We start from the raw sequence: 12849 nt of genomic DNA on the forward strand, positions 1-12849 counted from the left end.
GTACTCTTTAATGTCTAGTACCTCCAGCTGATATGAGAGTTGGGGCAGGAGGTGTGCTGAAGTATGAACTTCAAAAGGTAATAAATCTTAAAGGCTTTACACTACAAGAAAGCCCTACAGCATATGCATGCAACAAAATGCACTTATGTCCTTAAACAGCATTCATGTCATACTTTTTCCTGAAATCTATCCTCTATTTACATCTTCACAAGCATCATCACACATCACAAGCAGTACTTTAGTAAACAGGGTCACACGAAAGAATGGGAATGACCAACAGTGTCAAATTAGAAAATGACAACGCTAATAATCTAACCTCAGAGAATGTCACTCAAGCAAGCCGCACTGTTAAACTGCTGCCTTTTCCACCTACAGTTGGACTTTCCATTTTCTGTCTGATTCCGTCACCTGTTTCGTGTATTTTTATTGCCCAGTGCACCATCTGTTCATTTTCAATTGATGGTTAAGCTGTGTGCACCCATTTCTTGCAGGAGAGAAAACACAGCACATCTGCTCTTTTCATACATTTTCGTGTCAATAAATGCAAACACAGGCAATGGTGTGCTACTTGGATATTTTTTTCCAAACTGCTAAAACCATCTTTAAATGACAATGCGGTAAAGGAAATAAATTATGTATTTTATGCTTACATACTTTTATATACAACTATGAGCGGCACGGTGACACATGCTCCCTTGCAACAAGGACGCTGGGATTCATGTCCCAGGTTTTCTCTGCATGAAGTTTCAGGGTTCTCCCCATGCTTGTGCAAGTTTCCTCCTACAGACCAAAGACAAGTTTCCTCCTACAGACCAAAGACATGCAGGTTGGTGGACTGGTGATGCTAAATTGTCCCTAGTGTGTGTGCGCACATGATTATTCCCTGCCATGTGCGTTACTCTTGCTGGGATAAGCTCCAGAATTTTTCAACCCTGCTTAGGATAAAGCTGGCCTCTATATATATATATATATATATATATATATACACATATACACATACACACACAGTGTACACTATATAAAGTAGTGAACTTTAAGTTTTTAATTCCTTCCACAGTCTATAGGATGACTTACTATGTTTTAGCTATTGTTTGTTATCAATGCCTATAAAATCTTAGTGATGTCTTTGTCTATTCTGAGTGGCTCTAGCAGAGCATAAAGTTCACCTGCTGCTCACCAATATTTTTACTTACACACACACACACAAATACACCAAACCTTTTGAATAGTGACATTTCAACAAAGGCCACACCAATAACCTGAATTCTTGCAGTGAAAAATTCCATTCTTAATTAAAAAAAATAAAATAAAAAAATAAAAATTGAGCCACAGCAAAACCAACCACCTCATTAATGGTGGGAGAGTGCAAGTGAAGCAAAGGAGAACCTTTTGCAAACAGTTCTGCAGCTCTTCCTATATGTAGAGGTTTAATTAATTGTTCCTGCCAAGAACGTGTAATGTTGTTTTTCCATTACCACCCAGAATGCTGTGGAACCAAGACTGGTTCCAGATTTATTTCCCCTGCTTTTCTCCTTGAAACACTCAATTTGGTTATTTGACTCAGTCACATATTGTGCAGTTTTCCAAACAAAAGTGCACTGGACCACAGATGAGCTGCTAGCACTAATTGTATTCTGGGCTGGTGGCACTGTTCCTTACATCATAGAAAGTTATTGTTGACGCAAACTATATAGATATACTTTAAAGGGGGTCAATTAGTTTGTGTTTGTCAGCACTGCTGCCTCACACCTTGTGAGTCCTGTGCTCAGTCATTCTTTGCGAGAAGCTGAAACATTCATATTCTGTGGGGTGTTTCTCCAGGTTTTCTTGTTTTCCTCCCATACTTCAAAGACATGTGTTAGGTTAATCAATGACTCTTAACAGGCCCAGCAGAAGTGTGCAAATAAATGTGCCCTGAAATGGTCTGCATTAGTACTAACCACTGCACCAACAAGCTACCGTTGATGATATATACTGATACATTTCCTAAATTCATATTGGTATAAAAAAGTGACTACTGCACAACCGAAATTATATGTTTGTAAAATATTATTACTTTAGAAACATGGATTAGAGATACTAAGTATTTTCATGTGTAAACAAAGTGGGGGAAAATATAGTTTGAAGCTTATAATACCTCAGAGTTTGAGCCATTTTCTTCAGCACTTTCATAATCTGAAAGAACAGCTGCAAAAAGAAATCAACACCACCATTTATCACAAGAGTCTGGCACTTTGCAAAACAGATTACTTTAACAATGAATGAATTAAAAAAATATGCTTACACAATGCAGCAGTTGAGCAGTTTTACTCTATCAATTAAACTGAATGCCAAGTCCACGTACTCTTTACAAAACTTGACGCTCATCCTATTAATTGACAATTTAAGACATTCAACAATTTCTTTTTATTTTTAAGGGTATTAAAATGGGAAACCAAGATCCTGAGTCTGGTTTCCATTATTTAATGGTATGCAATAGACTAACGATAACAGTGTTACAATGGACACTAACAGCTTCAGTTCAGAAAACTGTCAACAGAAAACCATTCTAAAGTCATAAACACACTCAAAAGAAAGAGCCTGTAAATAGGTAAAAATCATTTATAAATTTACATGATTGTAAATACTTAATCTGGTAATGGTGATCCACTTGTGAAAAGGGGGGGAAAAAAATTAGAGAATTATTGGCCATTGGACTACAATTAAACAACCATATTCAACCAAAATCTCTGGAAATTTCTTGAGTGTATTACTTTAATAAATGTGTAACATACTGTAAATTAAAAAAAATGATTTAAATTGGTGGCTTAAATGTGGTAATGCTAGGCTTCAGTTATTAAGTGTGTCATTCTCACGCAGTGATTTGCAGTTGAGTGTGACAAAGTCAGCATGAAACTTGGAAGAATTAGCAAATATGAGGTCACAGAACTCCCATTGCAAACAGCCTTTAACTCCTCTTCCTCTTGAACTAAGGAGATGTCCAAGGTAGAAGAGTTTAGTTACTTTGGGGTCTTATAGGATAGAGTTAACAGCACAGCAAACACTATATTGGAAAATACAGGCCTGGTGTAGCCACTTTTTAAAAACAAATTGTGTTTTACTGTTTGGTTTACATTCTAGTACTCACCCCATGACTGTAAGATTTAAGCACTGGAGGGCAGAATTAATTTGTTATGAAGGCTTGTGGGGCTTAAGAGCATGACAACTGGGTCTAGGCTACTTACAGTGCATCCGGAGAGTATTCACAGCACATCCATTTTTCCACATTTTATTATGTTACAGCCTTATTCTAAAATGGATTAAATTCATTTTTTTCCTCAGAATTCTACACACAACACCCCATAACGACAACGTGAAAAAAGTTTACTTGAGGTTTTTGCAAATTTATTAAAAATAAAAAAAACTGAGAAAGCACACGTACACAAGTATTCACAGCCTTTGCCATGAAGCTCCAAATTGAGCTCAGGTGCATCCTGTTTCCCCTGATCATCCTTGAGATGTTTCTGCAGCTTCATTGGAGTCCACCTGTGGTAAATTCAGTTGACTGGACATGATTTGGAAAGGCACACACCTGTCTATAAAAGGTCCCACAGTTGACAGTTCATGTCAGAGCACCAACCAAGCATGAAGTCAAAGGAATTGTCTGTAGACCTCCGAGACAGGATTTTCTTGATGCACAAATCTGGGGAAGGTTACAGAAAAATTTCTGCTGGTTTGAAGGTTCCAATGAGCACAGTGGCCTCCATCATCCATAAGTGGAAGAAGTTCGAAACCACCAGGACTCTTCCTAGAGCTGGCGGGCCATCTAAACTGAGCGATCAGGGGAGAAGGGCCTTAGTCAGGGAGGTGACCAAGAACCCGATGGTCTCTGTCAGAGCTCCAGAGGTCCTCTGTGGAGACAGGAGAACCTTCCAGAAGGACAACCATCTCTGCAGCAATCCACCAATCAGGCCTGTATGGTAGAGTGGCCAGACGGAAGCCAGTCCTTAGTGAAAGGCAGCCTGACTGGAGTTTACCAAAACGCACCTGAAGACTCTCAGACCACGAGAAACAAAATTCTCTGGTCTGATGAGACAAAGATTGAACTTTGGTGTGAATGCCAGGCGTCACGTTTGGAGGAAACCAGGCACCGCTCATTACCAGGCCAATACCATCACTACAGTGAAGCATGGCGGTGGCAGCATCATGCTGTGGGGATGTTTTTCAGCGGCAGGAACTGAGAGACTAGTCAGGATAAAGGGAAAGATGACTGCAGCAATGTACAGAGACATCCTGGATGAAAACCTGCTCCAGAGCGGTCTTGACCTCAGAGTGGGGCGATGGTTAATCTTTCAGCAGGACAGCAACCATAAGAACACAGCCAAGATATCCAAGGAGTGGCTTCAGGACAACTCTGTGAATGTCCTTAAGTAGCCCAGACTTGAATCTGATTGAACATCTCTGGAGAGATCTTAAAATGGCTGTGCACCGACGCTTCCCATCCAACCTGATGGAGCTTGAGAGGTGCTGCAAAGAGGAATGGGCGAAACTGGCCAAGGATAGGTGTGCCAAGCTTGTGGCATCATATTCAAAAAGACTTGAGGCTGTAATTGCTGCCAAAGGTGCATCGACAAAGTATTGAGCAAAGGGTGTGAATACTTATGGACATGTGATTTCTCAGTTTTTTTATTTTTAATAAATTTGCCAAAACCTCAAGTAAACTTTTTTCACGTTGTCGTTATGGGGTGTTGTGTGTAGAATTCTGAGGAAAAAAATGAATTTAATCCATTTTAGAATAAGGCTGTAACCTAACAGAATGTGGAAAAAGTGATGCGCTGTGAATACTTTCCGGATGCATTGTAGGTCCAGTGAATGGTACTGCCAAAGCTGCAGCAACCAAAGTTATTTTTGACAACTGTGCACTTCCAACTTTTTAGCAACAGTCTGTGAAGGCCTTTCTGTTCCAGCATGACTGTACTCCTGTTCACAAAACCAGGTCCATAAAGACATGTAGCGGTGGAACTTCCATGGCCTGCACAGACCCCTGAGCACTACCCTACTGAACCCTTTTGGAATGAATGCCAGCTGCGAGACAGATCTTCTCATCCAACATCAATAATCTTGTGCAAAGCCATCCCAAGGTGCAGAGGCTGAAACCACTACAAAAGGGGAGAGGGTGCAACTCCAAATTAATACAGATGGCACTGGAATGGGATATCCAATACGCTCATATAGGTGGGATGGTCAGATGTCCACAAACGTCTGGCTATATAGTGAATCTTAAAATGACATGTTGGTTCTTTGGAGATATCTGAAATGCCTTTTTAGACAAAATAACATGAATTTTTGTAAAGCTCATCATTTTCAATAGGAAATCTGGTGATTTGAAGATGTTTTAAAATACGCTTGAAATTTGGAATAATACAGAAAGATATCTTGAAATAAATTCAATGATAAAATATATGGAGGTTCATTTTAGGGATTTCAAAAGGTATGTCAAATATAACAATATGATCTGGCTGTTATTTAAAGATATCTGCAAATGTAACCAATCCACTTCATAGATCACTACATTATTCTCAAAAAGCAATGTACAATTATTTCAAATTCCTGATATCTTACAATGGGCTTCACCTCTAAGTTATTCTGAAAATAAATTAAGAGATCTCAATCTTGATTTCAAGCTATGCAAAACATTAAAAGGACAGGATAGTCATTTCTAAATATTGTATTATTTTGTGATATGCAAAATTCAGTTAAAGATAAGTCAAATGTATTTCCTGTCCATATCAGAAGCACACACAAGATATCAATAAATATTATGTATTAAGCAAAACAAAAAAGGCTAGGATTCCACAGCTTCCTATCAAGCATTCTGGACAACATTTCAGACTCTGGCCATGATTACACAATGTGAATGACGAACTGGCTTATTGTCGTTCCAAAAATTATGACCATCATTCATTAAATCAAGGCTTATCACGTTTTATTTCACTAATAAACTTACCATCTCCTTCAATGCAGTCTTCACTCTCCTGTAAAAGAAAAACAAAAACACGCACATTTGAATTCCTTCCCCTGCAGTTCAAGGGATTTAGAATGTACTTCAAGTGCAAATCCCTAAAAAACAAAATCCAACACTACTATACCCCCACCCCAATAGAAGCCACTGAAAGACAGACATTGCATTTGGAAGTAAAAGCAGGAAAGTAGGAATGATGAAGTAAATACTGTGCACTAAGACAAAACATTGCAAGGCATGGCCTTCACTGATATAAAGGATGAAAGGGAAACTGATAAAGCTGTGATTTTAGCAGTAAAACAAAATTGCAAGCCAATTACTATGTAGAGTGAAGTGGAAGAATCATGTCTGGCTGGGGAAAAAAAAAAAAAGTATTGAGATCTGGTGACTGTGGGGGCCATTTTAGTACAGTGAACTCATTGTCATGTTCAAGAAACCAATTTGAAATGATTCGAGCTTTGTGACATGGTGCATTATCCTGCTGGAAGTAGCCATCAGAGGATGGGTACATGGTGGTCCTGAAGGGATGGACATGGTCAGAAACAATGCTCAGGTAGTCCATGGCATTTAAACAATGCCCAATTGGCACTAAGGGGCCTAAAGTGTGCCAAGAAAACATTCCCCACACCATTACACCACCACCACCAGCCTGCACAGTGGTAACAAGGCATGATGGATCCATGTTCTCATTCTGTTTATGCCAAATTCTGACTCTACCATTTGAATGTCTCAACAGAAATCGAGACTCATCAGACCAGGCAACATTTTTCCAGTCTTCAACTGTCCAATTTTGGTGAGCTCGTGCAAATTGTAGCCTCTTTTTCCTATTTGTAGTGGAGATGAGTGGTACCCGGTGGGGTCTTCTGCTGTTGTAGCCCATCCGCCTCAAGGTTGTGCGTGTTGTGGCTTCACAAATGCTTTGCTGCATACCTCGGTTGTAACGAGTGGTTATTTCAGTCAAAGTTGCTCTTCTATCAGCTTGAATCAGTCGGCCCATTCTCAACAAGGCATTTTCGCCCACAGGACTGCCGCATACTGGATGTTTTTCCCTTTTCACACCATTCTTTGTAAACCCTAGAAATGGTTGTGCGTGAAAATCCCAGTAACTGAGCAGATTGTGAAATACTAAGACCGGCCCGTCTGGCACCAACAACCATGCCACGCTCAAAATTGCCTAAATCACCTTTCTTTGCCATTCTGACATTCAGTTTGGAGTTCAGGAGATTGTCTTGACCAGGACCACACCCCTAAATGCATTGAAGCAACTGCCATGTGATTGGTTGATTAGATAACTGCATTAATGAGAAATTGAACAGGTGTTCCTAATAATCCTTTAGGTGAGTGTATATTGTAACAATGTGATAAAATTTCCAATTTCATAAACTATTTGTTTTTGTTCTAACCGTTTGTTAAAAAAAAAAAAACTTTTTAATTCTGCAAGTTTTGTCTTTTGTTTAATATAACTCAATATTTGTAGCTTATTTAAAAGATAATATGAAAAAGCCACAACGGCATCACTACAGCATTTAAACCTAAATTTAAACAGGTCAGGGTGCCAAAAAGTAGCCAGATGAATCACACTGGCAGCGATGAAATGTCTTGCATCTTGTATGGGCTTTCAATCAACATAGCAAATATATGAGTATATATTCACAAATAAAGGAGTTGGATTCACAATAAATGGAGGAGTTGGAGCTTTTGTGTACTGACTCCACAGCCCTAATATAAACTGTTGCTGAGCAGATATAGCTGCTTCACTATTAAGAGTCTTTTCGTTTTCTCAAATTTTGAGTAGGAACATGATAGACCACATGGAATAAAACATATGGAGTGGTGGCAGTTAAGAGTATGGGTCTCCAATTAAAAATGAGTCTGGTTCCTGCCTTGTACCTGATGTTGCTAGGGTAGGTTTCAGCACCCTGTGACGTTGAAAAGGATTCGGCATACCTGAAAAAGGATGCCTCTTTATTATACTGTACTAAACTAGCTGTAGACATGTCTGTCTCTCCACTTCAAAAGACTAGCAGCGTCAAGCAGGGACTAGTTAACAGGAAGCATGTTGTTTTCTTTTTACTCTGTCCCAAAAAACGTAATAAAGTTAGATGGAAGAGCAGGTATGATCCATTTCTACCACATTTTAGCCAGGAGGCAGAGAAACTTTCAACCTGTCCTCATCTGGTCTCAAACGGCTGCCTGCAGCAGCTCATTTTAGAAAGTGGAGCATGAGCTTTTCCTAGAATATATGTTTATTTGTTTTTATTTCATGTCTTCTTGAAGTACTAGTTATATGTAATCTACATTCAGGTAAGATGCAAGATGATTACATCTTGCCTGAAGAAGGGGCTCGAGTTACCTCAAAAGCTTGCATATTGTAATCTTTCTAGTTAGCCAATAAAAGGTGTCATTCTGCTCAACTTCTCACCACGTTTTCTTGGAGTAAATACATGACAAAGATTCGGACTGAACAGAACCCAGTAGTGATGAGTGCTGTGCAATGGCAAACGATCTGAAAAACATCCAAGGAAAAAAATTCTCACATAACACTGAGTCGCAATATCCATATATCTGGTATCCATTTTTATGTTCAAAATGTGCAAAAAAAACGCATGCATGTTTTACTAAAAATATTATTATTACTTTCTTCTGGAAAACTCAGCATACAAGATAAACAGCGAAGATGCACTCTCATTACTGTGCTTTTGATGCTTTGTCATGAACTTTCTCCAAGAAAACATCAAATTTAAATTTTCTCTTCCACCACTACAAACTACATGGGGTTAATAACATTTAAACATTTTTGGGTGGCGTATTCCTCTTAAAGCAAGTTAACAGTTAAAAAAAACGGACTCATTTCCTTTTGTGTACTGACGTTGTCAAGCTTTCAGATTTATTCTAGTTGCATGATCCCCAGTTTCACAATTATGAGGACTATCATGGCAACTGTAATCCTAAAAAAGCATTGGAGACAGAAAAGCTTGAAGCTCCACGGATAAATGTACTATTTTAGCCCATCAACCTACACTCAATAACCCATAATGACAAAGTGAAAACTTGTTTTCTAAGAAAGGTCTTCAAATTTACTAAAAATCAAAAAATTAAACTCCCATTCCTAGACGTATTCAGACCCTTTTCTGATGCATTATAAATTGTGTTCAGGTCCATCCTGTTTGCTTTCCCTCTCCTTGAGAGGTGTCTAGACCTTGCTAGGGGGTCTGCCTGTTGCAAACTGAATTGCCTGGACATTGTTTAGAAAATTACATGTGTACCTGTGTGTAGAAGGTCCACAAATGACACTGCATGTCAGAACAAAAACCAAGTTAAGATGTCCAAGAAACTCTCTATTGACCTGGACAATCAAAGTGTGGCGAGACGGAGATCAGGGCAAAGGGATCAAACCATTTCTAATCCTTTAAGTGGTCCCAGAAGCACATTGTCCACAATAATTGTAAAATGGAAGTGTGTAACCAACATGACTCTTCCAGGAGCTGGCTGCCTGGCCAAACTGAGTAACAATGGAAAGAATGGGCTTAATGAGAAAGGTGACCAAGGAACCACAATCAATCAAAAACAGCTTCAGAAGTCCTCTGCTGAGATAGAAGAACCAGTCAGAAGAACAACCATCTTAACAGCACTCTTATCACTCAGACATTTATGAAAGACTGGCTAAATGGATGCCACTATTGAGTAAAATGCATGTGATAGTCCACTTGGAGTTTGCCAAAAAAGACCCCAATTGCATGAGAAAATTGCACGTTCTCACGAGACAAAAACTAAACTCTTTGAGAAGAGCTCCAGACATTGCTCATTACCTGCCTAATACCATCCCTATGGTGAAGCATGCTGGTGCCAGCATCATGCTATGGCGGTGCTTCTCAGACTCTCTGGAAAGAACTGAATGAAAGATAATTGTAGTCAAATATAGATTAAAACCTGACCCAGAGTGAAATAACTGTTCACCTTTCAGCATAACAGTGACTCGAAGCATACGGGCAAGACAAAGCTGGAAAGGCTCCGGCACAAGTCTGAGTGTCCTTGTGTGGTCCAGGAAAATCACAGACTTAAACCTCACAAAAAAATCTGTGGAGAATTCCAAAGATGGCAGTTTACAGACACTTCCCTTCCAACCTAATGGAGCACGAGAGGATCTTCCAGGAAGAATGGGATAAACTGTCCATATCCAAGTGTGCAAAGCCTGTAGAGCAGGGGTGCCCAATGCGTCGATCACGATCGACCGGTAGATTGCAAAGGTAGTGCAGGTAGATCACGTTGCATTAAAACAAATTTATTTTATTTTTGTTTAAACCTTAGTCTATCATATATCCTCCTTATGGCATTTGCCCCTTGATTGACATACAGGGGGACCAGTCTGAGATCTCTTCTCTTCTAACACACTGGTCACCCAGCAAACGCGCAAGCTACTGCAAAACTCCAGCTGTGATCTAGTTAGCCTTCCAATTTATATCGACTAAAGAATGGATTTAAAAAAAAAAAAAAATTTTGGGAAGGGTATGGGCTGGATGTGGAATTGGAAGAGGAATTTTTTCTCACAATGTCACAATCGAAGTGTGTTTGATCTGTCAATCTATCATTACTATTCCAAAGAAGGAAAATGTGGAGAGGCACTTTCGAACTGTTCATAAAAATTACGAAACTGACGTCCTTCCAAAAAGCGATCTGAGAAAAAGAGAGGGAACTAAAATCGCAGTTAATTGGACAGTTGTCATTTTTCATTCTTCTCGACTGCATTATTCGGCTCAACTTATTTATGTGAGTCAGCCTTTTCCCACATGACGATTATTAAATCCAAATAGAGTAGTGACCATAAATGTATTGATATATATATATATATATATATATATATATATATATATATATATATATAGCATTTTTATTCTAGGTAGATCATTTCGACCAGGTCATTTTAGAAGTAGCTTGCAAGCCAAAAAAGTGTGGGCACCCCTGCTGTAGAGACTTACCAAAAAGACTCAAAGCTGGAACTTCTGCCAGTGAGGCATTTACAAAGTACAGAATTCAGGGTCTGAATACTTCTTTAAATTAAGAGATTTCAGTTTCTGATTATTAACACATTTCTAAACCTTTCTGAAATCATGATTTGACCATCATTTCACATTAGTGTGGTGTACATTGATGTGGAAAAAGGCAAATTTATTAATTTAAGATTAAATCTACAACACAATTAAGTGTGCAGAAAGCAAAGGGGTCTAAATACCCTCTGAATGCACTACATCTTATATCTGCTTTTTTTTTTTTTTGGATTTGATAACAACCTGATCACATATTCTATATGCACTCCATACATACAAATCAATCCTTCTTGAAAAGGGGCCAGAGCCCCACAGACCCAGTGTGGATTAATACATTCATCCACCCCTATCTCACTTAGCTGAAAACCCGGGGGACAAAGTGTAATAAGAGGTTATCATAGCAATACATGGTGCAAGGTGGGCAACGATCCTGGGTGGGACGTCAAGCTATCACGTACACACCTAATGGGCAATTTAAGAGCTTGTTTTGGCCATAAACTAAGAAACCCCCGTGCAGACAGACATTTGAGGAACGTGGAAATGTAAGGGAGACAATGAGAGGGTGGAGATGCTAGGTTTATGGACTCTGCTCTGAACACTGCGCACCGCTACGGATTTCCTATTCTAATGCCAATATTACCAGCCAAGGCGTGTATCTACCCAGCTAGCCAGCCAGGTGTGTGTCCTCCGGCAATTTGGAGGTCTAATTTAGCCAGGTACTGGAAAGGCGCCCCAACCACTGGTGGTTCCTGCCTAAAGCCCTATGTTGACAGGCATTCAATCAACGAAAAGCGCATACGAGCCATAAACCATATGGATGGATATAATTAATAGGTAATAATTGAATGTCGAATCTCCGTCTCACAGTATCCCGGTTGCATATAAAATCGAAGAGTGCTGCGTTATTCTTGTTGATTTTTTTTTTACTTTATCTATGTTACCTTAGAAAGCACTCAGTACTAATGCTTGTAATAAACTCGCAAACTACTATTGAACGATTAATTCTAAAACTCGCAAATACAATAATTTCTGATCTGAATTAGGCATCATCACTCCTGCTGCAGTTGAAACGTTTTTATTTTTAGTTAACTAACTCGATGAGGAAGAGGTTTGGAAAAGATTTAGAAAAGAAAAGGCGTAATTATCAAAGAAGAGAAACGAGACAAATAAAACTGTTGTGACTCATTGATGACCCTAAGCCCACCAGGTGTGCAGTACATCCCTCCCTCCTGCATCAGCACACAAGGAAACGCTGGGGCTTGTAGCGGCCTACGAGAGATACTCACACACTCGGACTCTAAGTCGGCTCCACTCTCTGCTCGCACCCGAGTACTGGGCGACACTGTCGTTTCCAAGTCCCGTAGCCGAGCTCTAGCAGACACCGAACCAGAGCCAGCACTCTCGTTCCCAGAACCGGATTCGTCATCTTCTTCACTATCCTGAGAAGCCCGCTTCCGCCGTCTATCCGCCATTTTGAAAGTTAAAAAAAAAAAAAAAACGAAGGCGCCAAAGGGCTTTATGGTGAATGTAGTTCAGGACAAGAAAAAGGACTACAAATCCCTTAAGGCAGCGAGAGTGCCCGCCAACGGGCACACATGCTAAACAAGAGTGGGGCGCTGAAGCACAAACAGACTTTGAAGTAAGCCTACGCACATCGTGCTATGCAGCTGCTGAACACGCAAGGTCTGCTAGAAATGGAATAATCTTTTATCTTTTTAAACGTAAGAATACAAACCCGCAATTTTACTACTTTTTATAATGCTCTTCACTGGGCGTAGGCATAGAGGGCCGTGACATTATAGT

General features: G+C 39.6%; 1 protein-coding gene across 1 annotated transcript in view; it reads right to left on the bottom strand.

Annotated features, from left to right (window-relative positions):
- casc3 (casc3 exon junction complex subunit) overlaps nucleotides 1–12531 on the bottom strand; it is a 30774-nt gene extending 18243 nt beyond the window's left edge. The window contains exons 1-3 of the mRNA XM_039739336.1: nucleotides 12333–12531; nucleotides 5987–6014; nucleotides 2138–2187 (exon numbers count right to left, since the gene is read on the bottom strand). Of these exons, the coding sequence (XP_039595270.1) occupies nucleotides 2138–2187; nucleotides 5987–6014; nucleotides 12333–12518 (264 nt within the window). The 5' untranslated portion in view covers nucleotides 12519–12531. The remainder of the gene's footprint in view (nucleotides 1–2137; nucleotides 2188–5986; nucleotides 6015–12332) is intronic.
- Nucleotides 12532–12849: the final 318 nt, after the last annotated feature.

Source organism: Polypterus senegalus, chromosome 17 (genome assembly GCF_016835505.1).
Source record: "Polypterus senegalus isolate Bchr_013 chromosome 17, ASM1683550v1, whole genome shotgun sequence".
Taxonomy (NCBI): Eukaryota; Metazoa; Chordata; class Cladistia; order Polypteriformes; family Polypteridae; genus Polypterus; species Polypterus senegalus.